Raw genomic sequence first — 20,245 nt, 5'->3', positions numbered from 1 at the left:
CTGTGGTTGAATACACAACACAGGAGGCGATGCTCAGTCTGGCCCTTGATATTTACAGGTTACTGAAGCCATTGATCGTCATGTTCTAGAAAGCAGGTGGAGGTGATCTGAGCTTTGTGACATGGTGCATTATCCTGCTGGAAGTAGCATCAGAAGATGCTCCACTGTGGTCATAAAGGGATGGACATGATCAGCAACAATACTCAGGTAGGCTGTGCTGGTTAAACCAGGCCACGTTGGTACTAAGGGGCTCAAAGTGGACCAAGAAAATCTTCCCCCACCATTACACCAGCAGCAGCCTGAAGCGCGTCTACATGACTAAATGTGTTGAGTTGCTGCCTTGTAATTGGCTGGTTAGATAGTTGTGTTAACAGGAAGTTGATCAGGTGGAGCTAATAAAGTAGGTGGTGGGTGTATGCTCACGATTCATGATAAAAGTAAAAGGAAAAGAAACAAGTTTTATTTAAATCCAGTTCAATCCAATTATAAAGCCGTTCAATTTATTAAATGCCAATTTATAAAAACTGTAAGGAAACCACAGATGGTGGTGGAAAACTTCCAGCAGAAGCAGCCTTAGGAAGGAAAACCCTCTGCTTCAACTGGTTGGATCAAGGTTCTTTCCCCTTGTTTTCCATAGCAACTGAACATAGAAGGTAAAAACGTTTGTGTGACACCCCAACATACCTACAGTTCACTGATGCTCTGCAGACAAAATTTTCTCAGATTCATGAACTTTTAGGCCAAATATTTAGTTAACTAATCAAATCTTTGAATCATCATGAGAATAAGTCTTCAGGTGAAGACGATAACTAAGATAACTAGTAGGATGGGGATCTCTTGAGCGCCATCACATCAGTTTTGATTTGCAACTAATATTGATTAAGGAAAAGTGATAGTGTATAAAGTTTTACTAGAACTGGTTGCTGGATTCTTCTCATTCCACGGAGACATTTTGATGACGCTTTTTGAATTTAAAAGCTCAAAACTGCTGGAGATTTTATAAAAAATGTGGGACAACAACTTAAAGTTTTACCCTCTTCTAAACTTCAAAAGAAATCTTTAAAAAAATATATATATATTTTACAAACTAAATATATGCAGGAACCCTGTTTCTTATTTTTTCTAAATATCCACTGTGTCTCCATCAATGATTTAACAAACACAATAAGTGATGAGTGTCAAAGTGCAGAGTGGTGCTGTACAGGGAAGAGGGCATCATGGGTAAGGGTGCAGCTCTCCGGTGGTCAGCCGCTGCTCGTCAGAGTTGGTGTGGACGGTGAAGCTGCTGTGGCGGCTGCCCCAGTCGTAGCAGTCGGAGGAAAGTCTGTCAGAGAGATGGGAGGATGGGTCACCTTCACATCTTCAAACAGAAATCATTTATTTTCAGTCACTGGAGGAAGTTTCACATTTAGTGTTTTGATGTTTTTATTCTGACGGCTTAGAAAGGGGACATTGTTTATTTGTCCATTTTTGTTCAGCACCTAAATGAATGTGATTAATAATTGTGTTTTTATTTTAATGTCAAATGTATGCCTGTCAAAAAAGTCTATTGCTGATGAACCACATGGTTCAAAGACCGTTTTTTATATTCTTAATAATTTAATTCATATTATTATTTGATTCAGTGTATTATAACCCAAGTTAGTTCCAGTCAGGTCAGTTTAAGAAGCCATATGTGAACAGGATCCAGAAACACTGATGTCTTCTATGGACCAAAGCTCATTTAAAATGGTCTGAGACAAAGAGAACTGTTCTGTGGTCAGATGGATGAAAATGTGAACTAGTTTGTGGAAAGCATGGACGGCATGTCCTGCAGACTAAAGAAGAGAGGGAGCATCCAGCTTGTTATCAGTGGACAGGTGAAAAGCTGCATCTCTGATGGGATGGGGCTGCATTAGTGCCTATGACGTGGGCAGCTTCCACATCTGTGAAGCTCCATCAATGCTGAAAAGTACATGGAGGTTTTAGAGCAACATCTGCTCCCATCCAGACAACATCTCTTTCAGGGAAGACCTTGCAGATTTCAGCAAGACGATGCTGAACCACATCCTGCATCCATCAGAACAACATGGCTTCACAGGAGAAGAGTCCAGCTGCTGAACTGGCCTGCCTGCAGTCCAGACCTTTTAACAATACACAACATCTGGAGCATCATGGAAGCAGAAATCCAGCAACCAAGGTCCAGGACTGTAGAGCAGCTAGAATCCTTCATCAGACCAGAATGGGACAACATTCCTCTCCTAAAACTCCAGCAACTGGTCTCCTCACTTCCCAGACGTTTCCAGACATGTTAGAAGAAGAGGGGATGCTACACCATGCTGAACATCACCCTGGAACTACTTTTTACAGACGTGTTGCTGCCATTGGATTCATATTGAGCTCATATTTTTCATTAAATGGTAAAATGTCTCAACATTTATAATGTTTTCTGTGTTCTTTTGTGAATAAAACATTAATTTATGAAATTCGCAAATCATTGTATAAGGCATGTTATCATTGAATCTGAAAAGAATATTCATATTCATTGTTGCTGTGTTGACATACTCTAATAGAAGGACAGTGTTATGTCTGAAATTATGTTGTTGGTACCTTGCTGATGCATTCTGAGGGGGAATGCTCCATGCCAAGTCATCATCGCTGTCATAGCGACGAGGGTTATCAAAGAAGTATCCTCGGGAGGAGAGAACATGGTTTGGTATCCCGGTGGTGCTCTGTGGATGAAGATAAAATCCATGATTTACATCACCTTTACATGTGACAGAGGCAGTGATACAGTAGTTTACCAGAAGAATTGGACATTTAAATCTTATCACAGCACTGGTAAAATTCAAATAATTTAACTCTGGACAACTTCTGTATGATTGCAGCTGTAATATGATATGTGAAATGTATTGGAAATTGATGTCACCAAGGATTTATTTAAAAAAAATAAAAAAGCTGTTTTGTTGGAGGACTGACCCGGTCCTGTGGCGGCTGTCTAACCCTGAAGAAGAAGACAACCAGTGAGGTGGGCAGGAGCTCCCAGACGAACAGGATGACCCCAAACACAATGTAGCCAGCATCTCCCAGCGACGACCGCAGGTCTGCCTGGATATGCACAAGGAGTCAAGGAGTCAGACTCTACAGGTCTGTGAAGGCTGCCGCTTATTAACATGTTACCTTGAGAAAAAAAACTGTTTTGTCCTTTTTTGTTTGAATTCTTGCTTGTGTTCTTACTCTCAGATGTAAGTCACTTTGGAGAAAAGCATCTGCCAAATGACTGTAGAATAGAATAGAATAGTCCTCCTAAAGGAAAACCACCAGCTCAATTAATATATGGAATGAGTAATTTAGTCATAAGAATGAGTAAAATAACCCTAGTAATTAGTAAAGTAGTCCTAGGAATAAGTAAATTAGCTCTACCATCAGTAACCAATTCACTGAGCTTGTCTAACTCAGCCTTACCAAACCAGCTTCTGGTGCCTCACTTTGCCCTTTCTGCTCTCTAAATGTCTCTAAACTTCTAGTCAACTCAAAATCCACGACGTGTCCTCTTGATCCTGTTCCCTCTGACATCCTGCAGAGCATTCTACCTACAATCAAAACTGCAGTAACCCATATTATTATATCAACTCCTCTCTTAAATCTGGTGTCTTTCCCTCTACCTTAATTAAGTAGTCCCAGTGTAGCAGGACACACGTGTGTTATTGATTGCCATATGTGTTGGTCAGCCAATTACTGGAGGGGACGACCATATAAAAGGCCAGCAGGGCGTACAGGCTGCCTCTCGTTTGCTGGTGGCTGGGTTTACGTCATTTCCTGGCATCCAGAACTTCCCTTCCTGGATGGTGTAGGTAGGCTAGCAGCCGTCGCTTAAAAATGTTTGTTTGTCCGTCTAGTGCTGCTCACTCTGGTTATTGTTTCAGAGACTCAATTTGGTAATACTGTAGGCTGTGCACTCCTCATCGAGCTCACGGATCCTTTAGGCTGATGGTGCATGCTCCATAACCTGCTGTGGATTTTTTCGCCTCACGTGCAGCCCTGGATTGTGGGTTATACATGGCGGTGTGACAACATGGCGCCAGACGCCACGCTGCAGAGGACAAGGGCCGGTCGGTGAATGCCCCCCAATATGCCGTGCGATCCCGGATCACCCAATTGGACTGTAGAGTGGCCTTCAGCGCCGGATCACATCTGTTGGGGACTGCTGCTGCTTTGCTTTGCTGTGCTTCATTTTGCTTCGCTTTACTTGGGTGTGGCCATCTTGGAGGATCTTCATCAGGTTGACACGCTTGGGCTAAGTCTTGCTTCCACTGGAACTGTTGACTACTTTGTGGACGCTGATCTGACCACTTGGCATGACTTCTGCCATTGACGGCCATCAGCCGATTTAGTGTGCTAGTGTGCACATGCCTGTTTTATAGTAGAGGTAGTTCTTTTGATTATCCTTTTCCCAAGACTTTGTTTTATTAAGAGTATTTTATAATTCTGTTTTCTTTTTTTTTTATCAGGTGCTGAACCTTTGGTGGTGGATTGGTGTCACTAGTGGTGTTGGTGGTGCCCCCTCTGTGTGTGTGTGTGGATTTAAGTTGGTTTTGTTAGTTTAACTTCACTTGTGGTGTTCCTAGGACCCCCTTCTTTTCGTTTTGTCTGGACCCTCCCCAACCAAGTAGGTCTCAGCCCTGATTTACTCCCTTGGTCTTATTGGTTATTTTAATTGATATCTTTTGTTTAATAAATTCATGTGTTTATTGGAACTGCTGTCTCTGCCTCGTGCATATTGAACCTGGGTGCCTGGTGGTAAGTTCACCACCTTGGTGTATTTCCCTGGTTGAAAGTCCCCGGGTGGCGTTGTCCGACCCTTGCACGACCAGCTCACCAGGAATGAGTAAAGCAGTCCTGTGAATGAGCAAAATAGTCCTAGGAATTAGTGAAGTAGTCCTAGGATGAGTAAGAGAGGAATGAAATGAAAAACTAAGTTTGACTACGCTCAACAGACCCCTATGATGGTTAAAAACAATGGAACCAGGTTTCCCTTGACCCAGTTGGTCACCGGGTACCCCTCTGGAGCCAGGCATGGAGGCGAGCACCTGGTTGGGCTCAGCCTGAAAGGGTGACATGGGCCCCTCCTGTGGGCTCACCACCTGTAGGAGGGGCTGTAGATGTCGGGTGCAATGTGAGCTGAACGGCGGTCAAAGGTGGGAACCCTGGTGGTCTACTGCTTGACTGCAGAAGCTAGCTTTAGGGACATGGAACTTCACATCTCTGGTGGGGAAGGAGCCTGAGCTGGTCCGCGAGGTTGAGTGGTTCTGGCCTGATATAGTGGGACTCACTTCGGCACACGGCTTGGGCTCTGGGACCACTCCCCTCGAGAGGGGCTGAACCAGCTTTCATTCTGGACTTGCTCCCGGTGAGAGGCATATTCATTGCTCCCAGACTTAGTGCTTGTATGTTGGGGTTTACTCTGGTGGATGAGAGGGTAGCCTCCCTCCGCCTTCAGGTGGGGGGATGGATCCTGACTGTTGTTTATGCTTATGCACCGAACAGCAGTTCAGAGTACCCACCCTTTTTGCTGGATGGGGTGTTGGAGAGCATGCTTTCTGGGGAATCCTCTGGTGTCTCCTGTGGCGGTACTCCGGGAGTATGGAGTACCGGACCCCCTTGTACGAGCTGTCCAGTACAACCGGTGCCAGAGCTTGGTCCGCATTGCCAGCAGTAAATCAGATTACTTTCCAGCGATGGTTCGACTCCGCCAAGGTTGCCCTTTGTCACTGATTCTGTTCATAACTTTTATGGACAGAATTACTAGGTGCAGCCAAGGTGTTGATGGGATCTGGTTAAGGATAGGTGGTAGAAAATAGATGGATGGAAAAAAGTAAGTCTTGCTGGGGTTAAAAGCCAAAGAATAAAAATGGGTTGTAGTTTTAAAAATAGAAAGTGAAGGGGCCTCACTGAAGAATAAAGGCAGATTATTCCACAATTGTGGAGCAGCAAAAGAGAAGTCCCTGTCCCTTCTTAGCTTCCTCCTGGACCTCGGTACCTGCAGGAGCAGCTGGTCAGCTGACCTCAGAGACCGAGAAGGCAAGTGAATGATGAAGAAGCTCAGAGAGGTAAGGCAGGATAAGGCCATTTAGACACTTAAAAAACATAAGTTTAAAATAAACTCTAAACGCACAGACAGGGAGTGGAGTAAAGCCAGGACAGGGGTAATGTGTTCTCTTCTATTGATGCCTGTTGAAATTCTTGCAGCGGCACTCTGCACCAGCTGCAGACCTAAAAATGAGGATTGACTCACTTCTACATAAAGTCCATTGCATAAATCTAGCCGAGCTGAAATCAAAGCATGAATCACAGTTTCAAAATTATGCCTGGAGAGAAAAGATTTAACCGTTCCCAACCGCCTTAACTTATAAAAACATGACTTGACTACAGCTCTAATTTGGCTGTCTAAAATCACTGTCCAACTTAAAACTCAGATTGGTAATGGTTTTTGTAAAATATCGTGTCAGGGTTCCCAAATCAACAGAAATGAATTCACAGGGGCCATTTGGTCCAAACACTGTCTCCTTGGTTTTCTTATCATTTATTTTAAAAAGTCCAGAGCATAGGAATGAGTAAAGTAATCCTAGAAATGAGTAGAGTAATATCTGATGAGGAAAAGGTAAAAAGTGAACCTGAACAGTTTCCCAGGTGTTTTAACTAAGGTGTTACATTGGTAAATATCTCAGGAAGCCATCGGTCGATGATGATGATGATGATGATGATGGACACCTCTATCAATGGTCAGAGTCAGGAGGATCCAGGGATAGCCCCACATTCACCTTAGAAATACCATGAGGATCCAGAAAGAAGTGAAGCCCAAGACAGTTTATGATAGGAAGAGTGAATCCTTCACTATTAAACCTCCTTCATCTCCATGGAAACCAGCAGGACCTTCATAATTAATTTCAAACAAATGTGGTGAGAGACCTCAGGTGACAGCAATCAGGGTAGTTCCCGTTAATTGGGCCATGAGCTGCACCATATAAGGGCAGTGACGACACTGGGTGACAGAAGACTGAGCACATGCAGCTGGGTGTAGAGACGTTGCGTCTTTCCTTTCGTAAGATTGCTGCAGCAGGGATCATTGTCGGCCTGGTGCTGTTTGAGTGGATCAGTTTTGGTATGTGTTTAAACATTCCATGGTCATCTGTTGCATTTTGTGATGCTAAGTGGGCATTTCATATCAGGTGCACGCCGTTGAAGGAAAAGCGTCAAGCTCCCTTTGTGTAGGCGACCGATTGTCTGTCGATCGGTAAGTAGTTGTTGATTCTGCACGATGTTAATAGATAAATTACTGACATCGTGCTCCATGCATCACAGGGATTAACTGAAGGCTCATAGGAGCCCCAAACTTGATTGATTGTGTTGCAGTGGATTAAAGGTGGGCCACGGAGCGTCGCCGCCGCTGCTGCTTTGCCCGGAGAGGAAGTTCTTGGGTGTCCGCTGCTACGCTGTCAAGGGGGCGTGACTTCCCAACTGAGACGGACATACTGGTTGCAGGCGGACTTTTCCGCCATTACCCTGCACTCTTGTTTTGGAGGATTATTTGTTTTTCTATTTACAATTTAATTTCGTTTTAGCTTCTGTCTTGTTCCACTGGGGGAGGAGCTTAGCAACCATTGATCCCAGTGTGATTGTTTTATCCTTTTCTGTTTTATTTCTTTCTCTGTTTAATTTGTGTTTTTTTTTTTTTTTGCTTTGCAGGCCAGAGCTCACGGTGGAGGTGGTGTGGATTTGGTGGTGTCTCGTTGTGGTTTGCCGTGCTGTGTCTGGCACCATCGGGTTGAGGTAACACGTGTGTATGGATGTGTCTGTGTGGAGGGTGACTTCGCATGTGAGTGGGGCGAATTTGACGCCCCATCTTACCTGCCGCTTCTCACTGTGAGTCTGGCTGCTGCATTGTTAATTAACTGGATTTTATTCTTTTCTTTTCTTTCATTTTAGTCATTTATTGATTTTATAATAAAAACATTTTGACAAACTTGGAACAAGCTCCCCTTTTTCTGGTCACGCACCTAGGTGCCTTGTTTGACTAAATTATTCTATTCCCAGGGTGAAATTCCCCGGGTGGCGTTGTCGAAACTTTAAACTTGTATACGTGTGCTGCCACATTTTGGCGTTGTCGGCAGGATAGACTTTTAATAGGGGCTTGTTCCGGGTCTTTTCTTTTTTTTTTTTTTTCTCTTTTCCTCCATCTTGATTGATTCTTGTCTCTCTTTTTTTTTTTTAGGGCAAAGCAGCAGCTTTGGTGTTAGCTCTGTGGTAAGTGCCAGCCATTAGTATGGAAGAGGAACTGCAGCAGTTGAGAGAGCTGGTTGCTCAACTGCAAGCTGATAATCGAAAATTAAGACAGGAGCATGTGTCTACCTCTCCAGCTCCTGTTGCTGGGGCGTCTGCTTCCCCTAGCACTTCCCATCTCCCTGTCACAGAGAGATTTGTAGTTGTTCCTCGTGATAGGAAGTGTCCCATGTTTAGGGGAAAGTCTGGCATAAGTTTAACGGACTGGTATGAAGAGGTACAAGCATGTATGAGAGCACGACACTTGTCAGTAGCCGATCAGGCATTTTTCATGTTTGATCATCTAGAGGGGGAAGCACGGGGAGAAATAAAATACCGCTCTGCTGAAGAGAGGGCAGACCCTGATAAAATATTTGCTGTGCTACAGGAGCTGTATGGGTGCACGGAGTCATACGTGGCCCTTCAAGAGGCTTTTTTCTCCAGGAAACAGCAGGAGGGGGAAACTTTATTAGAATTTTCCCTTGCGTTATTGATGCTTATGGAGAATGTAAAACGGCGTGCTCCTGATAATATGCCAAATGCTAGTACTCTGCTCAGAGACCAATTTGTAGAGCAGGTGTTGGATGGGGCTCTTCGCCGTGAACTTAAACAGTTTGTGCGTGGACGACCTACCTCAACCCTGCTTGATGTCAGGGGAGAGGCTATTAGGTGGGAGCGTGAAGGTTTGTCGGGTGGCATCAGGGGGGCTGGGTCTTTGCCTTTAGTTATGGGCGCTCAATATGGTATGCAGGGTGCCTCGCAAGGTGTTCCATCCGTAATGGATGAAATGAGAGAATTATTGAGGCGCCAGCAGGAGCAGCTCAACCAGCTCACAGAGAGTCTCTCTTCCTTGCAGAGCTCTCACCAGCGTAGCCCACCCCAGCGCGTCCCCCCCCCGTAACACTACACGGCGTGGTCCTGTTATTTGTATGCGCTGTCAGAAGCCTGGCCATTTTGCAAGGGAATGTGATGGAGAGCGTGCCCTTCCTTCTCCCCGTACGTCATCCCATGCTTTACAGCGGCCCAGTATGCAGTCGGAAAACTAGTGCCCACTGAGTTGAGGAGCCAAAATTCAGGTGGGGCAGTGGCTGGCTCAGCAGTTGAGAGTTCCTTACAGGATGCTTCGAAGCTGATTTCATCTTGTCCACAGGCAGAGGTAGACATGGGGGGTATTATAGTCCCATGTTTGGTGGACACCGGTTCCATGGTGTCCACAGTTACTGAGAGTTTTTTTAATGAACATTTTAAGTCATGGGGCCAGGAGCACCTCCAGTCTTGTCATTGGCTACAGCTGAGAGCAGCCAATGGGCTAGTAATTCCCTATGTGGGATATTTGGAGCTCAGCATTAAACTGTGTGGTAAGGTAATGCCCCACTGTGGGGTAGTGGTGGTCAAAGATCCACCTGATGTGCCTATGAAGGTACCAGGTGTATTGGGAATGAATGTTATTCGTAGGTGTTACACCGAGCTTTTTGGTCAACATGGTGGTGCCCTGTTTGATGCTCCCCTTTTAGCAGAAGCCCCAAAATCTATAGTTCAGGCTTTACAGGACTGTCACCGTGCTGAAGTGAAAGCCCCCCAAGAGCTGTCGGGGAAGGCCAAGGTCAGAGGAAAGAAGGCCTGTCATATCCCCGCTGGTGTCATGAAAGTGGTGGTGGCTACATGCTCTGAATATTTTTCAGAAGGTACTGTGTTGTTTGAGCCTTTGGACTCTGTTTTGCCAGCTGGATTGTTGGCTTCCCCTGCTGTGGTTAAGGTGGTTAGGGGTACAGCCTATATACCAGTGGTGAACGTGGGCTCCAGTGCAGTGTGGCTTCATCCCCATACCATTGTAGGGACGTTAAATAAAGTCAATGTGGTTAGCCTTCCACCTGGGGTAACGGAGGTGTCGTCTTCGGGGATTGCTACTTCAGCATCCCAGACCTTTTCACCTACAATAGCTGGGCAGATTAGTATGATGGACCTGTCTCAGTTGCCTGTTGAGGAGCAGGGTCAGGTGAGATCTCTTCTGTCAAAATACACTTCTGTCTTTTCCACCCATGATGGTGATTTAGGTTGTACCAACCTTATTTCACATGACATCCCTTTGGAAGATGACACCCCAGTGAGGCAACGCTATAGGCGTATACCACCCTCCGATTATGACTTGGTTAAGGAGCACATCAATCAGCTCTTGCAGACACAAGTTATTAGGGAGAGCTGTAGCCCATACGCTTCACCCATAGTGCTTGTGAGGAAAAAGGATGGTACTCTGCGCATGTGCGTTGACTACCGGCAGCTTAACAGCAAAACCCGGAAGGATGCATTTCCCTTGCCCCGAATTGAGGAGTCTTTGGATGCGCTTACTGGTGCACGTTGGTTTTCCACCATGGATTTGGCCAGTGGGTACAATCAGGTCCCAGTTAGCGAGGGGGACCGTCCTAAAACGGCATTTTGTACACCTTTTGGTCTGTTCGAGTGGAACCGGATGCCTTTTGGGCTTTGCAATGCCCCCAGCACATTTCAGAGGTTAATGAAGAGGATATTTGGTGATCAGCAGGGTCAAACCCTGCTCCTCTACCTGGATGACATTGTGATTTTCTCTTCCACCATAGAGCAACATCTAAACAGGTTGGATGTGGTGCTGGGGAGGCTCAAGCAAGAGGGTCTGAAAGCCAAACTCGCAAAATGCTCCTTTTTCCAGCCAGAGGTACACTACTTGGGTCATGTGATCTCAGCTGAAGGAGTTTCTACAGACCCAGGTAAGGTAGAGGCAGTGGCTAACTGGAAACCCCCCCCACCAATGCATCTGAGCTGCGCTCCTTTCTGGGCTTTGCGAGCTATTACCGCCGTTTTGTCGACGGCTTTGCCAAACTGGCGGCCCCTCTGCATCGGCTGGTTGCTGAGTTGGGAGGTAAGAAGCCAAATGGGGTGGTAGCTCGGGCTTGGTCGGAGGCCTGGTCGGAGGAGTGTCGGCGGAGCTTTGAGGCACTGAAAATAAAGCTTACTACAGCCCCAGTACTGGCATATGCTGACTTCTCCTTGCCCTTCATTTTGGAGGTGGATGCCAGGTTTGGTGGTTTGGGTGCAGTGCTCTCACAGGAGCAAGAGGGTAAGGTGAGACCTATAGCGTATGCTAGCCGAGGTTTACGACCCCCTGAACGGAACATGCAAAATTACAGCTCAATGAAACTGGAGTTCTTGGCCCTTAAGTGGGCAATGACCGAGAAGTTCCGGGAGTATTTGTTGGGCCATAAGTGTGTTGTGTTTACAGATAATAACCCACTGAGTCACCTTTCCTCTGCTAAGCTTGGTGCTACAGAGCAACGTTGGGCCGCACAACTGGCTGATTTTGATTTTGAAATCAAATATCGGTCTGGGCGAAGCAATAAAAATGCGGACGCCCTATCACGTTTGCATCTACCACACCAGCAGATCGTGGGGGATTTGGGTCCTGGTACCACCCTCCCTAAAACACTTCAGCAGGCTCTGAATGTGGGCCAGCCCGATGCAACTCAGGCTGTTGTGACTGTACTTCCTCAGCACACTTTGACTGATATCTCTGCTCTCCAGCAGGCTGACCCTGTGATTGGAGACGTGTGCAGTTTCTGGAGGCGGAAACAGCGACCCAGTTTTGAGGAGCGGAAACGGTTTTCTCAGTCGGCCGTGGTGCTGCTCCGTCAATGGGACCGTCTAGTTGAGAAGGACGGTGTGCTGTATCGCCAGGTCTTTCGCCCAGATGGCGCTGAACCAGTGTTGCAAGTGTTGCTACCGGCTGTTTTGGTCAGAGAGGTGCTGACAGGGATGCATCAGGAGCATGGTCATCAGGGTGTGGAAAGGACACTAGCATTGTTGCGTTCAAGGTGTTATTGGCCAGGAATGTCCTCTGATGTAGCGAAGTGGTGCCAAGCCTGTGAGCGGTGTTAGTTTGCCAAAGACAGCCAGACGGCCACTCATAGCTTCATGGGTCATTTGATGGCTTCGCGGCCAAATGAGATTTTGGCCATCGATTTTACGGTGTTGGAACCAACCAGTAGTGGACTGGAGAGTGTCCTTGTAATGACAGACGTTTTTAGTAAATATACAGTGGCCGTCCCCACCCGTGACCAACGAGCTTCCACTGTAGCCCAGGTTTTGGTTGCAGAGTGGTTTTACAAGTTTGGTGTCCCTGCTCGTATACATTCTGACCAGGGTCGAAATTTTGAGAGCTCATTGATCCAGCAGCTTTGTGGCTTATATGGTGTGGAGAAGTCGCGTACAACTCCATATCATCCGGCTGGTAATGGGCAGTGTGAGCGTTTTAATAGGACACTGCACAACCTACTGCGTACTTTGCCTGTCACTCGCAAACGTAACTGGGATTCCTGTTTGCCTCAGGTATTGTATTGTTATAATACCACCCCTCACCGCTCAACTGGTGAGTCTCCATTCTTCCTCCTGTTTGGACAGGAGCCACGGCTACCGGTTGATTTTTTTTTATTGGGCAGAGTTCAGGATCCTGTCGGTGGAAGTGTCCACGACTGGATACATGAGCATCAAGTACGTCTGCAACTGGCATTCGAAGGTGCTCGGGAGCAGCTACAAGTGGCTGCCGACCGCAGGAAGAGATTTCATGATCAGCATGTCCGGGATGAACCGTTAGTGGAAGGACAGTTGGTCCTTGTCCGTGATTTTACAACTAGAGGGCGTAATAAGATGCAAGATAAGTGGAGCTCCGTGGTGCAGAGAGTCCTCAAGGCTCCTCAGCAAACTGGTACTGTGTATACAGTTGCACCGGTTGGTGATCCGGAAAGAGCTAAACAGGTCCATCGCTCATTGCTGAAGCCCGCCATTGATATGAGCCCACCTAACCTGGTTCCTGACAGCCCTTTACATGATGGTGTTTGTTCAGACTCTGAGCTGTCTGATGGGGATGACTTATTTTTGAGACAGGAGGTGCCTCAGGGGACTGTTCCTGCATCACCTCTGCTAATGACAGGGACCCAAACATCTCCCCGACAGCCTCAATCTGACGTTTCTGGTGAGTCGATCCCTGCTGGGCCAAGCCAGTCCTTAACTCCTCCTTTGGCAAGCCATCCTGAGTCCTTGGGGGCTGTATCGGCTGGTGGTCAGGGCGCATCTGGCGGGGCAGTGCGCAGAACCTCCCGCCATACTGCAGGGCAGCATCCAAATATCCACCATCTCCCAAGGCCGGTGGAAAGGGTGGCGCAGCGGGCTGCAGTCCCCCCTGATTTTATATAGGTTAGTCTTTGCATTTTTTAGGCTTAGTTCATCGTCGGGTCTACGATGCAAAAAGGGGGGGTAGATTGTGGTGAGAGACCTCAGGTGACAGCAATCAGGGTAGTTCCCGTTAATTGGGCCATGAGCTGCACCATATAAGGGCAGTGACGACACTGGGTGACAGAAGACTGAGCACATGCAGCTGGGTGTAGAGACGTTGCGTCTTTCCTTTCGTAAGATTGCTGCAGCAGGGATCATTGTCGGCCTGGTGCTGTTTGAGTGGATCAGTTTTGGTATGTGTTTAAACATTCCATGGTCATCTGTTGCATTTTGTGATGCTAAGTGGGCATTTCATATCAGGTGCACGCCGTTGAAGGAAAAGCGTCAAGCTCCCTTTGTGTAGGCGACCGATTGTCTGTCGATCGGTAAGTAGTTGTTGATTCTGCACGATGTTAATAGATAAATTACTGACATCGTGCTCCATGCATCACAGGGATTAACTGAAGGCTCATAGGAGCCCCAAACTTGATTGATCGTGTTGCAGTGGATTAAAGGTGGGCCACGGAGCGTCGCCGCCACTGCTGCTTTGCCCGGAGAGGAAGTTCTTGGGTGTCCGCTGCTACGCTGTCAAGGGGGCGTGACTTCCCAACTGAGACGGACATACTGGTTGCAGGCAGACTTTTCCGCCATTACCCTGCACTCTTGTTTTGGAGGATTATTTGTTTTTCTATTTACAATTTAATTTCGTTTTAGCTTCTGTCTTGTTCCACTGGGGGAGGAGCTTAGCAACCATTGATCCCAGTGTGATTGTTTTATCCTTTTCTGTTTTATTTCTTTCTCTGTTTAATTTGTGTTTTTTTTTTTTTGCTTTGCAGGCCAGAGCTCACGGTGGAGGTGGTGTGGATTTGGTGGTGTCTCGTTGTGGTTTGCCGTGCTGTGTCTGGCACCATCGGGTTGAGGTAACACGTGTGTATGGATGTGTCTGTGTGGAGGGTGACTTCGCATGTGAGTGGGGCGAATTTGACGCCCCATCTTACCTGCCGCTTCTCACTGTGAGTCTGGCTGCTGCATTGTTAATTAACTGGATTTTATTCTTTTCTTTTCTTTCATTTTAGTCATTTATTGATTTTATAATAAAAACATTTTGACAAACTTGGAACAAGCTCCCCTTTTTCTGGTCACGCACCTAGGTGCCTTGTTTGACTAAATTATTCTATTCCCCGGGTGGCGTTGTCGAAACTTTAAACTTGTATACGTGTGCTGCCACACAAAGGCAGAGTCATAGGAGAACACATTAGCAGAGTTTTATTTTTAGAGCTGGAATCAAACTTTTCACCGCAAAACAGCAAAAGTAAGACCTGATTTCTGATTTTAGCTGCTAGTTTCCAGAGTTTTTGTCCCACCATGATGAGACAGACATCTTTGTAATCAGATTGTGTGGTTTGCTTGAAGTGGAGAAATTAGCAGAAGCTCTAAAGTGGACAGAGCTGTTCTCATGTTTTTCTTGCATTCCCGTATATTTTCTTTGGGCATGAACTGTGTTTGGTTTGGACATCAATGCTTGGTAGAGTCTTTTAGCTGAGTTTCTCCCTGTCATGTTGCTATGCTACATGTTAGCATAGCTGCTTCCTGGTGTGTGCAAACATCTTCTGTACTGTAGGATCTCATGCTGCCTCTTGTACATGTGGGTCTAGTCAAGACGAGGTTGACAAATGACCTGAGACATTGCATGAAATTTAGCTGCATTCTTCAAGTCATCTGATTTTCACACAAACAGTAGGAGGCATGATGGAGCTCTCTTGATAGCATTCAGTCCTGCATGGATGTTCGACCAAAACTAAAAGCAAGAGCTTCAGAATGAGCAATCAAACTAAAACCGAAGAAAGAAAGAACAAATAAACTAACTAAACTAAATAAGATTTCAACTGGATTCAAGATGCAGTTTTGAGGTTGAGATTCAGGTTAAAGTTACCCTCACCTGATCTGAGACGTTGTACCAGTCATAGTCGAAGGAGTTGATGCTTTCGATGTCAGTGAGGGCGAGTACCACCAGGTTGTAACATGCTCGGGATGCGTACAGCAGCACCACCATGATGCCAATCAGAATCACCTGGCACACCGACGTCCCCTGCACAGTGTTTACATTTTTTCATCAGTTGATTTCATTTGACTAGTTTTTACTTTTATTTCTGTAACCACTGTTTATTTTTATTTATTTTTTTTATTTAATCTACAAGTGGACCAAACCGGACCTTTGACTCCAGGTAGATGCTGGCCAGGGACATCTTGGCAACTTTGTAGAGGCAGACAGAAAGAGAGACAGCACACAGGACAAACAAGCTGTCGTTGATGGTCACCCTCACCAGGACGATGGTTTTAACATCAGCAGCGCTCATCTTGACCAGTAGGGCACAAACCAGATTAACCACCAGGAAGATAAAACTGACTCCCAGGAAGATTAGGTACAGAGGCAGTCTGCAGGAGGGGAGGGATCAGATCTGGACCTCAAAATGCTTCATTATTACTTTTAATCAAAAACAAGACTTCACTTTTAATTTTAGTCAAATTTATGGAAGAAGAACTGAGATTAAGTTACCTGTACTTCAGCAGTGAAGGGGTGAACTTGGATTTTGCTTTAAAGTAAACCTGCAAAATAAAACAGACTCTCAGTCTGGTCAGTTCAATCCCGCTGATGTTCCTTGTGGTAGAACACACATTTATACAGCGATTTTAGCATCTTAGATAGTTTTCAGCTCTTTCCTGGCATCCTAGTATGGGCTTTGAGGTCTGATGAGACTTTTATCATCTCTCAAGTATCTTCTGGTTTTCTCCAGTTTAACACAAGCAAACAAACTGCATCACCAGTTAACACATTTTCTACAATGCTAAATAATAATAGCAATAATATTCATAATAAGAAGAAGATAAGGACAAAGACAAAGGCGAAGAAAACAAAGACAAATAAGAACAAAGACTATTAAGCTAAGGAGGAAGAATACAAATAAGAAGATAAAGTATGAGGATGACAACTAAGAATCAAAGGATGAATAAGAAGATAAAGACAAAAAAGAAGACAGACGAAGAAGAAGTCCTCCGTGAAGGACATCAGTGTCCATGAAGGACATCATCTGTGCCCATGGAGGACATCATCAGTGTCCATGGAGGACATCATCTGTGCCCATGGAGGACATCATCAGTGTCCATGGAGGACATCATCTGTGCCCATGGAGGACATCATCTGTGCCCATGGAGGACATCATCAGTGTCCATGGAGGACATCATCAGTGCCCATGGAGGACATCATCAGTGCCCATGGAGGACATCATCAGTGTCCATGGAGGACATCATCTGAGCCCATGGAGGACATCATCAGTGTCCATGGAGGACATCATCTGTGCCCATGGAGGACATCATCTGTGCCCATGGAGGACATCATCAGTGTCCATGGAGGACATCATCTGTGCCCATTGAGGACATCATCTGTGCCCATGGAGGACATCATCAGTGTCCATGGAGGACATCATCAGTGTCCATGGAGGACATCATCAGTGCCCATGTGGCGGTACCACTGATGCAGAGGTGTATGTTGGATGTTTGGAGACATATTCTACCATGAAAGTAACATCAGGATGAAGTCAGACCTCATTTTACACAACTTCCAACAGGTTTCATAAAACACAGACAGAGCTCAATATTAACACCCACCAACCATCCAAACAAGGGTTCAAATTAAAGGCTCTTGTGTAAAGAAAAAAAATGCTCACCAACAAACAAACCTCTCATAATTGCTAAATAAGACTGAAATATAAGCTCTAAATGATACTAAATGAAGAGCCATTTTGTAGCCGAAAAAGCCGACTCTTCAAAGGGAGCCGAGTCACAACAGCCAAATCTTTAAAAAGAGTTGAACTTTCGATCCCTATTACTCACATATTTCAGCTTCCAAACACGTAGCATAAATTTCTGAGGATGTGCACGAACAGCAGATAAACACAGAATAAAACTGAAACTGAGAATGTCTAGAGTGGTAAAGACTCAAACGGCTCATGATCACAGTTCTGACAAGACATTTAATTACATGTCAATTACATTAGTACTTTTAATGAATGTCTAAAGGCTAATTTCCACCGGGTATGTGTACGCCACATTCTGGCTGCACTCCGGCCATTTTTAACCAATGGTTTTGTTCACACTGGGCGCATTGCGGTGCGACCCAGAAGTCCCGCTAAACGTATGCAGCGAGTCAATTTGTTATCCAGAACACGTCAAGCTCAGGGGGCCAGACAGAGGGTCAGACAGGAAATCAAACAAGGGGTCCATGCAAAAGCTTCTGGTAATTTTCAAAATAAAAGCCCCCATGCAGATGTGTGCTCGCTGAACTCTGTAAACATTGTGTCATTATTTGGTTAGGGTGTCTCAGATTTTCTTTTTTTTTCATCATGGATGATGAAACATTTATTCTAAAAGCAGAGAATAACAAGATTGTCCAGTTCTCCTGTGAGTTTGTAATCTCACGGATCCAGCTAGACAGACTGCAGTCGTGGGAGCTCTGCACCTGACATGCTCCCGGTGTAAATTGACCCATTGCGCAGTAATTTTTTTTTCTACTTGTATCCATCTCTGACTTCTGTGCAAATATTCAAAAATGTTGGAGATAAAGCTGTGCGATGGACTGGCGACCAATCCAGGGTGTACCTTGCTCTCGCCTACCAATTGCTGGGATAGACCCCAGCTTCCCAGTGACCTGAACTGGAATAAGCGGTATAGAAAATGAATGAATGCATGAATGAATGTTGGAGACAAAATTTATCTTCTTATTTAACCTAAACTTAAACCTGGATTAAACTTAACCTCTAAAACCTGAAGTCAACAGGAGAAACGATGTCCCAACCAAACTGGGTCAAAAGGTCCATTTTGGAAACAGCTCCTGAACTGAAAACTTCTAATTTTGTTCTGCTTCACTTTATCAGAACTGGTCTTTGCAGAGACTGATATTCACATATTGTTCTGTGATCTGATGGAAGTTTAGAGCAACAGCTGCATAATTAATATTCATCTTAAAAGAGATTGGATGTTTCTTTTAGGCAAGCCTGAAATCTTTACATTTGTGCTTTGTGCCATCTTTCTTTATTCTTCACCAATAACACTTGTTTTTGAACAAATCTAACAAGTGTTCCTTCTACTATGACTACAGAAGTACTCAAATAGACTTTTTGGTTGCAGACATATATACTCACATGTTGACATATATACTCATTTCATTAAGCGAACGCAATTTTTGATCAGAGGCTTAAATAACAGGAAAGGGATATAACGTTGCAAAAATATCTACTTAACTAAAGATTAAAGTTCATTTCAGACGTGTACAGAGCAGAATGTTGAGAGAATATTGTTGTCGCTTTTGAAGTGAAATAATTTCTGCTGTTACTGGCTGTCACCACAGATGGCGCTCAAGCACAAATTACTTAAATTTGAAACAAATCTGGATCAGATTTTTGTGAATTAACACAGTCCTGGCTCTGTGGATGCCGGTATATCAGAGTCACCGCTATGTACGCCATCAGTACAGGTGTTTCCTTCTCACCTGTGCACAGTAGAGGTTCATGAGACTGAGCGTGAAGAACTGGAGGCAGACTGGGAAGCAGTAGAGCAGCCAAAAAGTGAAAGGTCCCAGTGTGTTGGCCGTCACACAGTCTCTGAAATAGAAGGAGAAGAGGAGGGCACGCAGGGCAGCCCACAGCAGACACAGGAACAGGAAGGCTGTCTGGTAGCTGAAACGTTTATGTCGATACTTCAGAACCAGCCAGAGCTGGGCATACACAAAGGCAAAGAGCAGAGAGTAAAAGATGGTGTAGGCAATGGTCAGACCCAGCTTCACATAGGGTGGGATGGCCGGAGTGATGGTGGGAGGAGGAGGAAGATAGGAGCCGTTTCCAGCATGCTGCTGCTCCCGTGCAGGGTTGCCCTCCATCACCTCCTCATTCATTCCCTCTGTGTTCCCAACAGGAGGCAGGATGGACGGAGACGCAGGATCTCCTCTGCAGCTGAAAAAGAAGAAACCTTTTTCATTTGATGGATCCTTTACATAATTCACCTTTTCTCCAGACACTTTGTCTGACTCATAGAGAAAAGGAGGAGGAGGAGAGACAACTCCCCTCTTTTTGCCGGTGCCTGATGTAGAGCCATTGGTGGCTTCTGGTCACATGATGCTACTCCTCAGCACACAATTGGCTGTGCAGGAGGAGGGATGCTGCAGAGAGGAAAGGAAAGAGGAGAGATGGATCTGGAAGGAGGGAGGGGTAAACTGGGATCTATGGTCTGATCACACACACGCACACACACACTTACTGGGAGACAAGAGCATCATACATACACCAACAGTTTAATTGGTGGATTCAGATTCTTACTTTGTATCTTTTCACAGCAAAAAGGGTATTTTTCTATTAAATCAGAGTACAAACAAATAAGAAAATTAAAGTAAATACGTAAAAGGAAGTAAAATTCAACTTAAGATATCTTAAAATGTCTCAGTTTAGTTCAATTCAGTTTAATTTGTAGGCAACATAAGGCATTTTACAGACAAATCCATTCGAGCCAATTCATTATGATTCAATTAAAACATCCATATTAGTCAGTTTATTCTAAATATATTCATGAAAGCCATTTCATAATAAAGTAAAGCCTAGCTGAGGAAACCAACAGATTGCATCAAATCTTGACTAAGGTGATATTAGAAAAGGAAAAACCT

At 45.2% G+C, this 20,245-nt stretch overlaps 1 protein-coding gene across 1 annotated transcript; it reads right to left on the bottom strand.

The window, feature by feature from the left end:
* Positions 1–307: 307 nt before the first annotated feature.
* LOC121638363 (G protein-coupled receptor 137Ba-like) lies at positions 308–19,652 on the bottom strand. Its single transcript, XM_041983099.1, has 7 exons — positions 19,082–19,652; positions 16,094–16,143; positions 15,750–15,972; positions 15,476–15,625; positions 2,959–3,087; positions 2,590–2,711; positions 308–1,324 (listed from the first exon to the last, which is right to left on the bottom strand). The coding sequence occupies exons 1-7, from the start codon at positions 19,481–19,483 to the stop codon at positions 1,216–1,218; spliced, it is 1,185 nt and encodes a 394-aa protein (XP_041839033.1). The 5' UTR covers positions 19,484–19,652; the 3' UTR covers positions 308–1,215.
* Positions 19,653–20,245: the final 593 nt, after the last annotated feature.

The sequence above is a fragment of the Melanotaenia boesemani genome, chromosome 4 (assembly GCF_017639745.1).
Source record: "Melanotaenia boesemani isolate fMelBoe1 chromosome 4, fMelBoe1.pri, whole genome shotgun sequence".
Classification (NCBI taxonomy): Eukaryota; Metazoa; Chordata; class Actinopteri; order Atheriniformes; family Melanotaeniidae; genus Melanotaenia; species Melanotaenia boesemani.
Note: the sequence above shows the minus strand (reverse complement) of the source record. Positions and strands in the feature narration are given on the sequence as shown.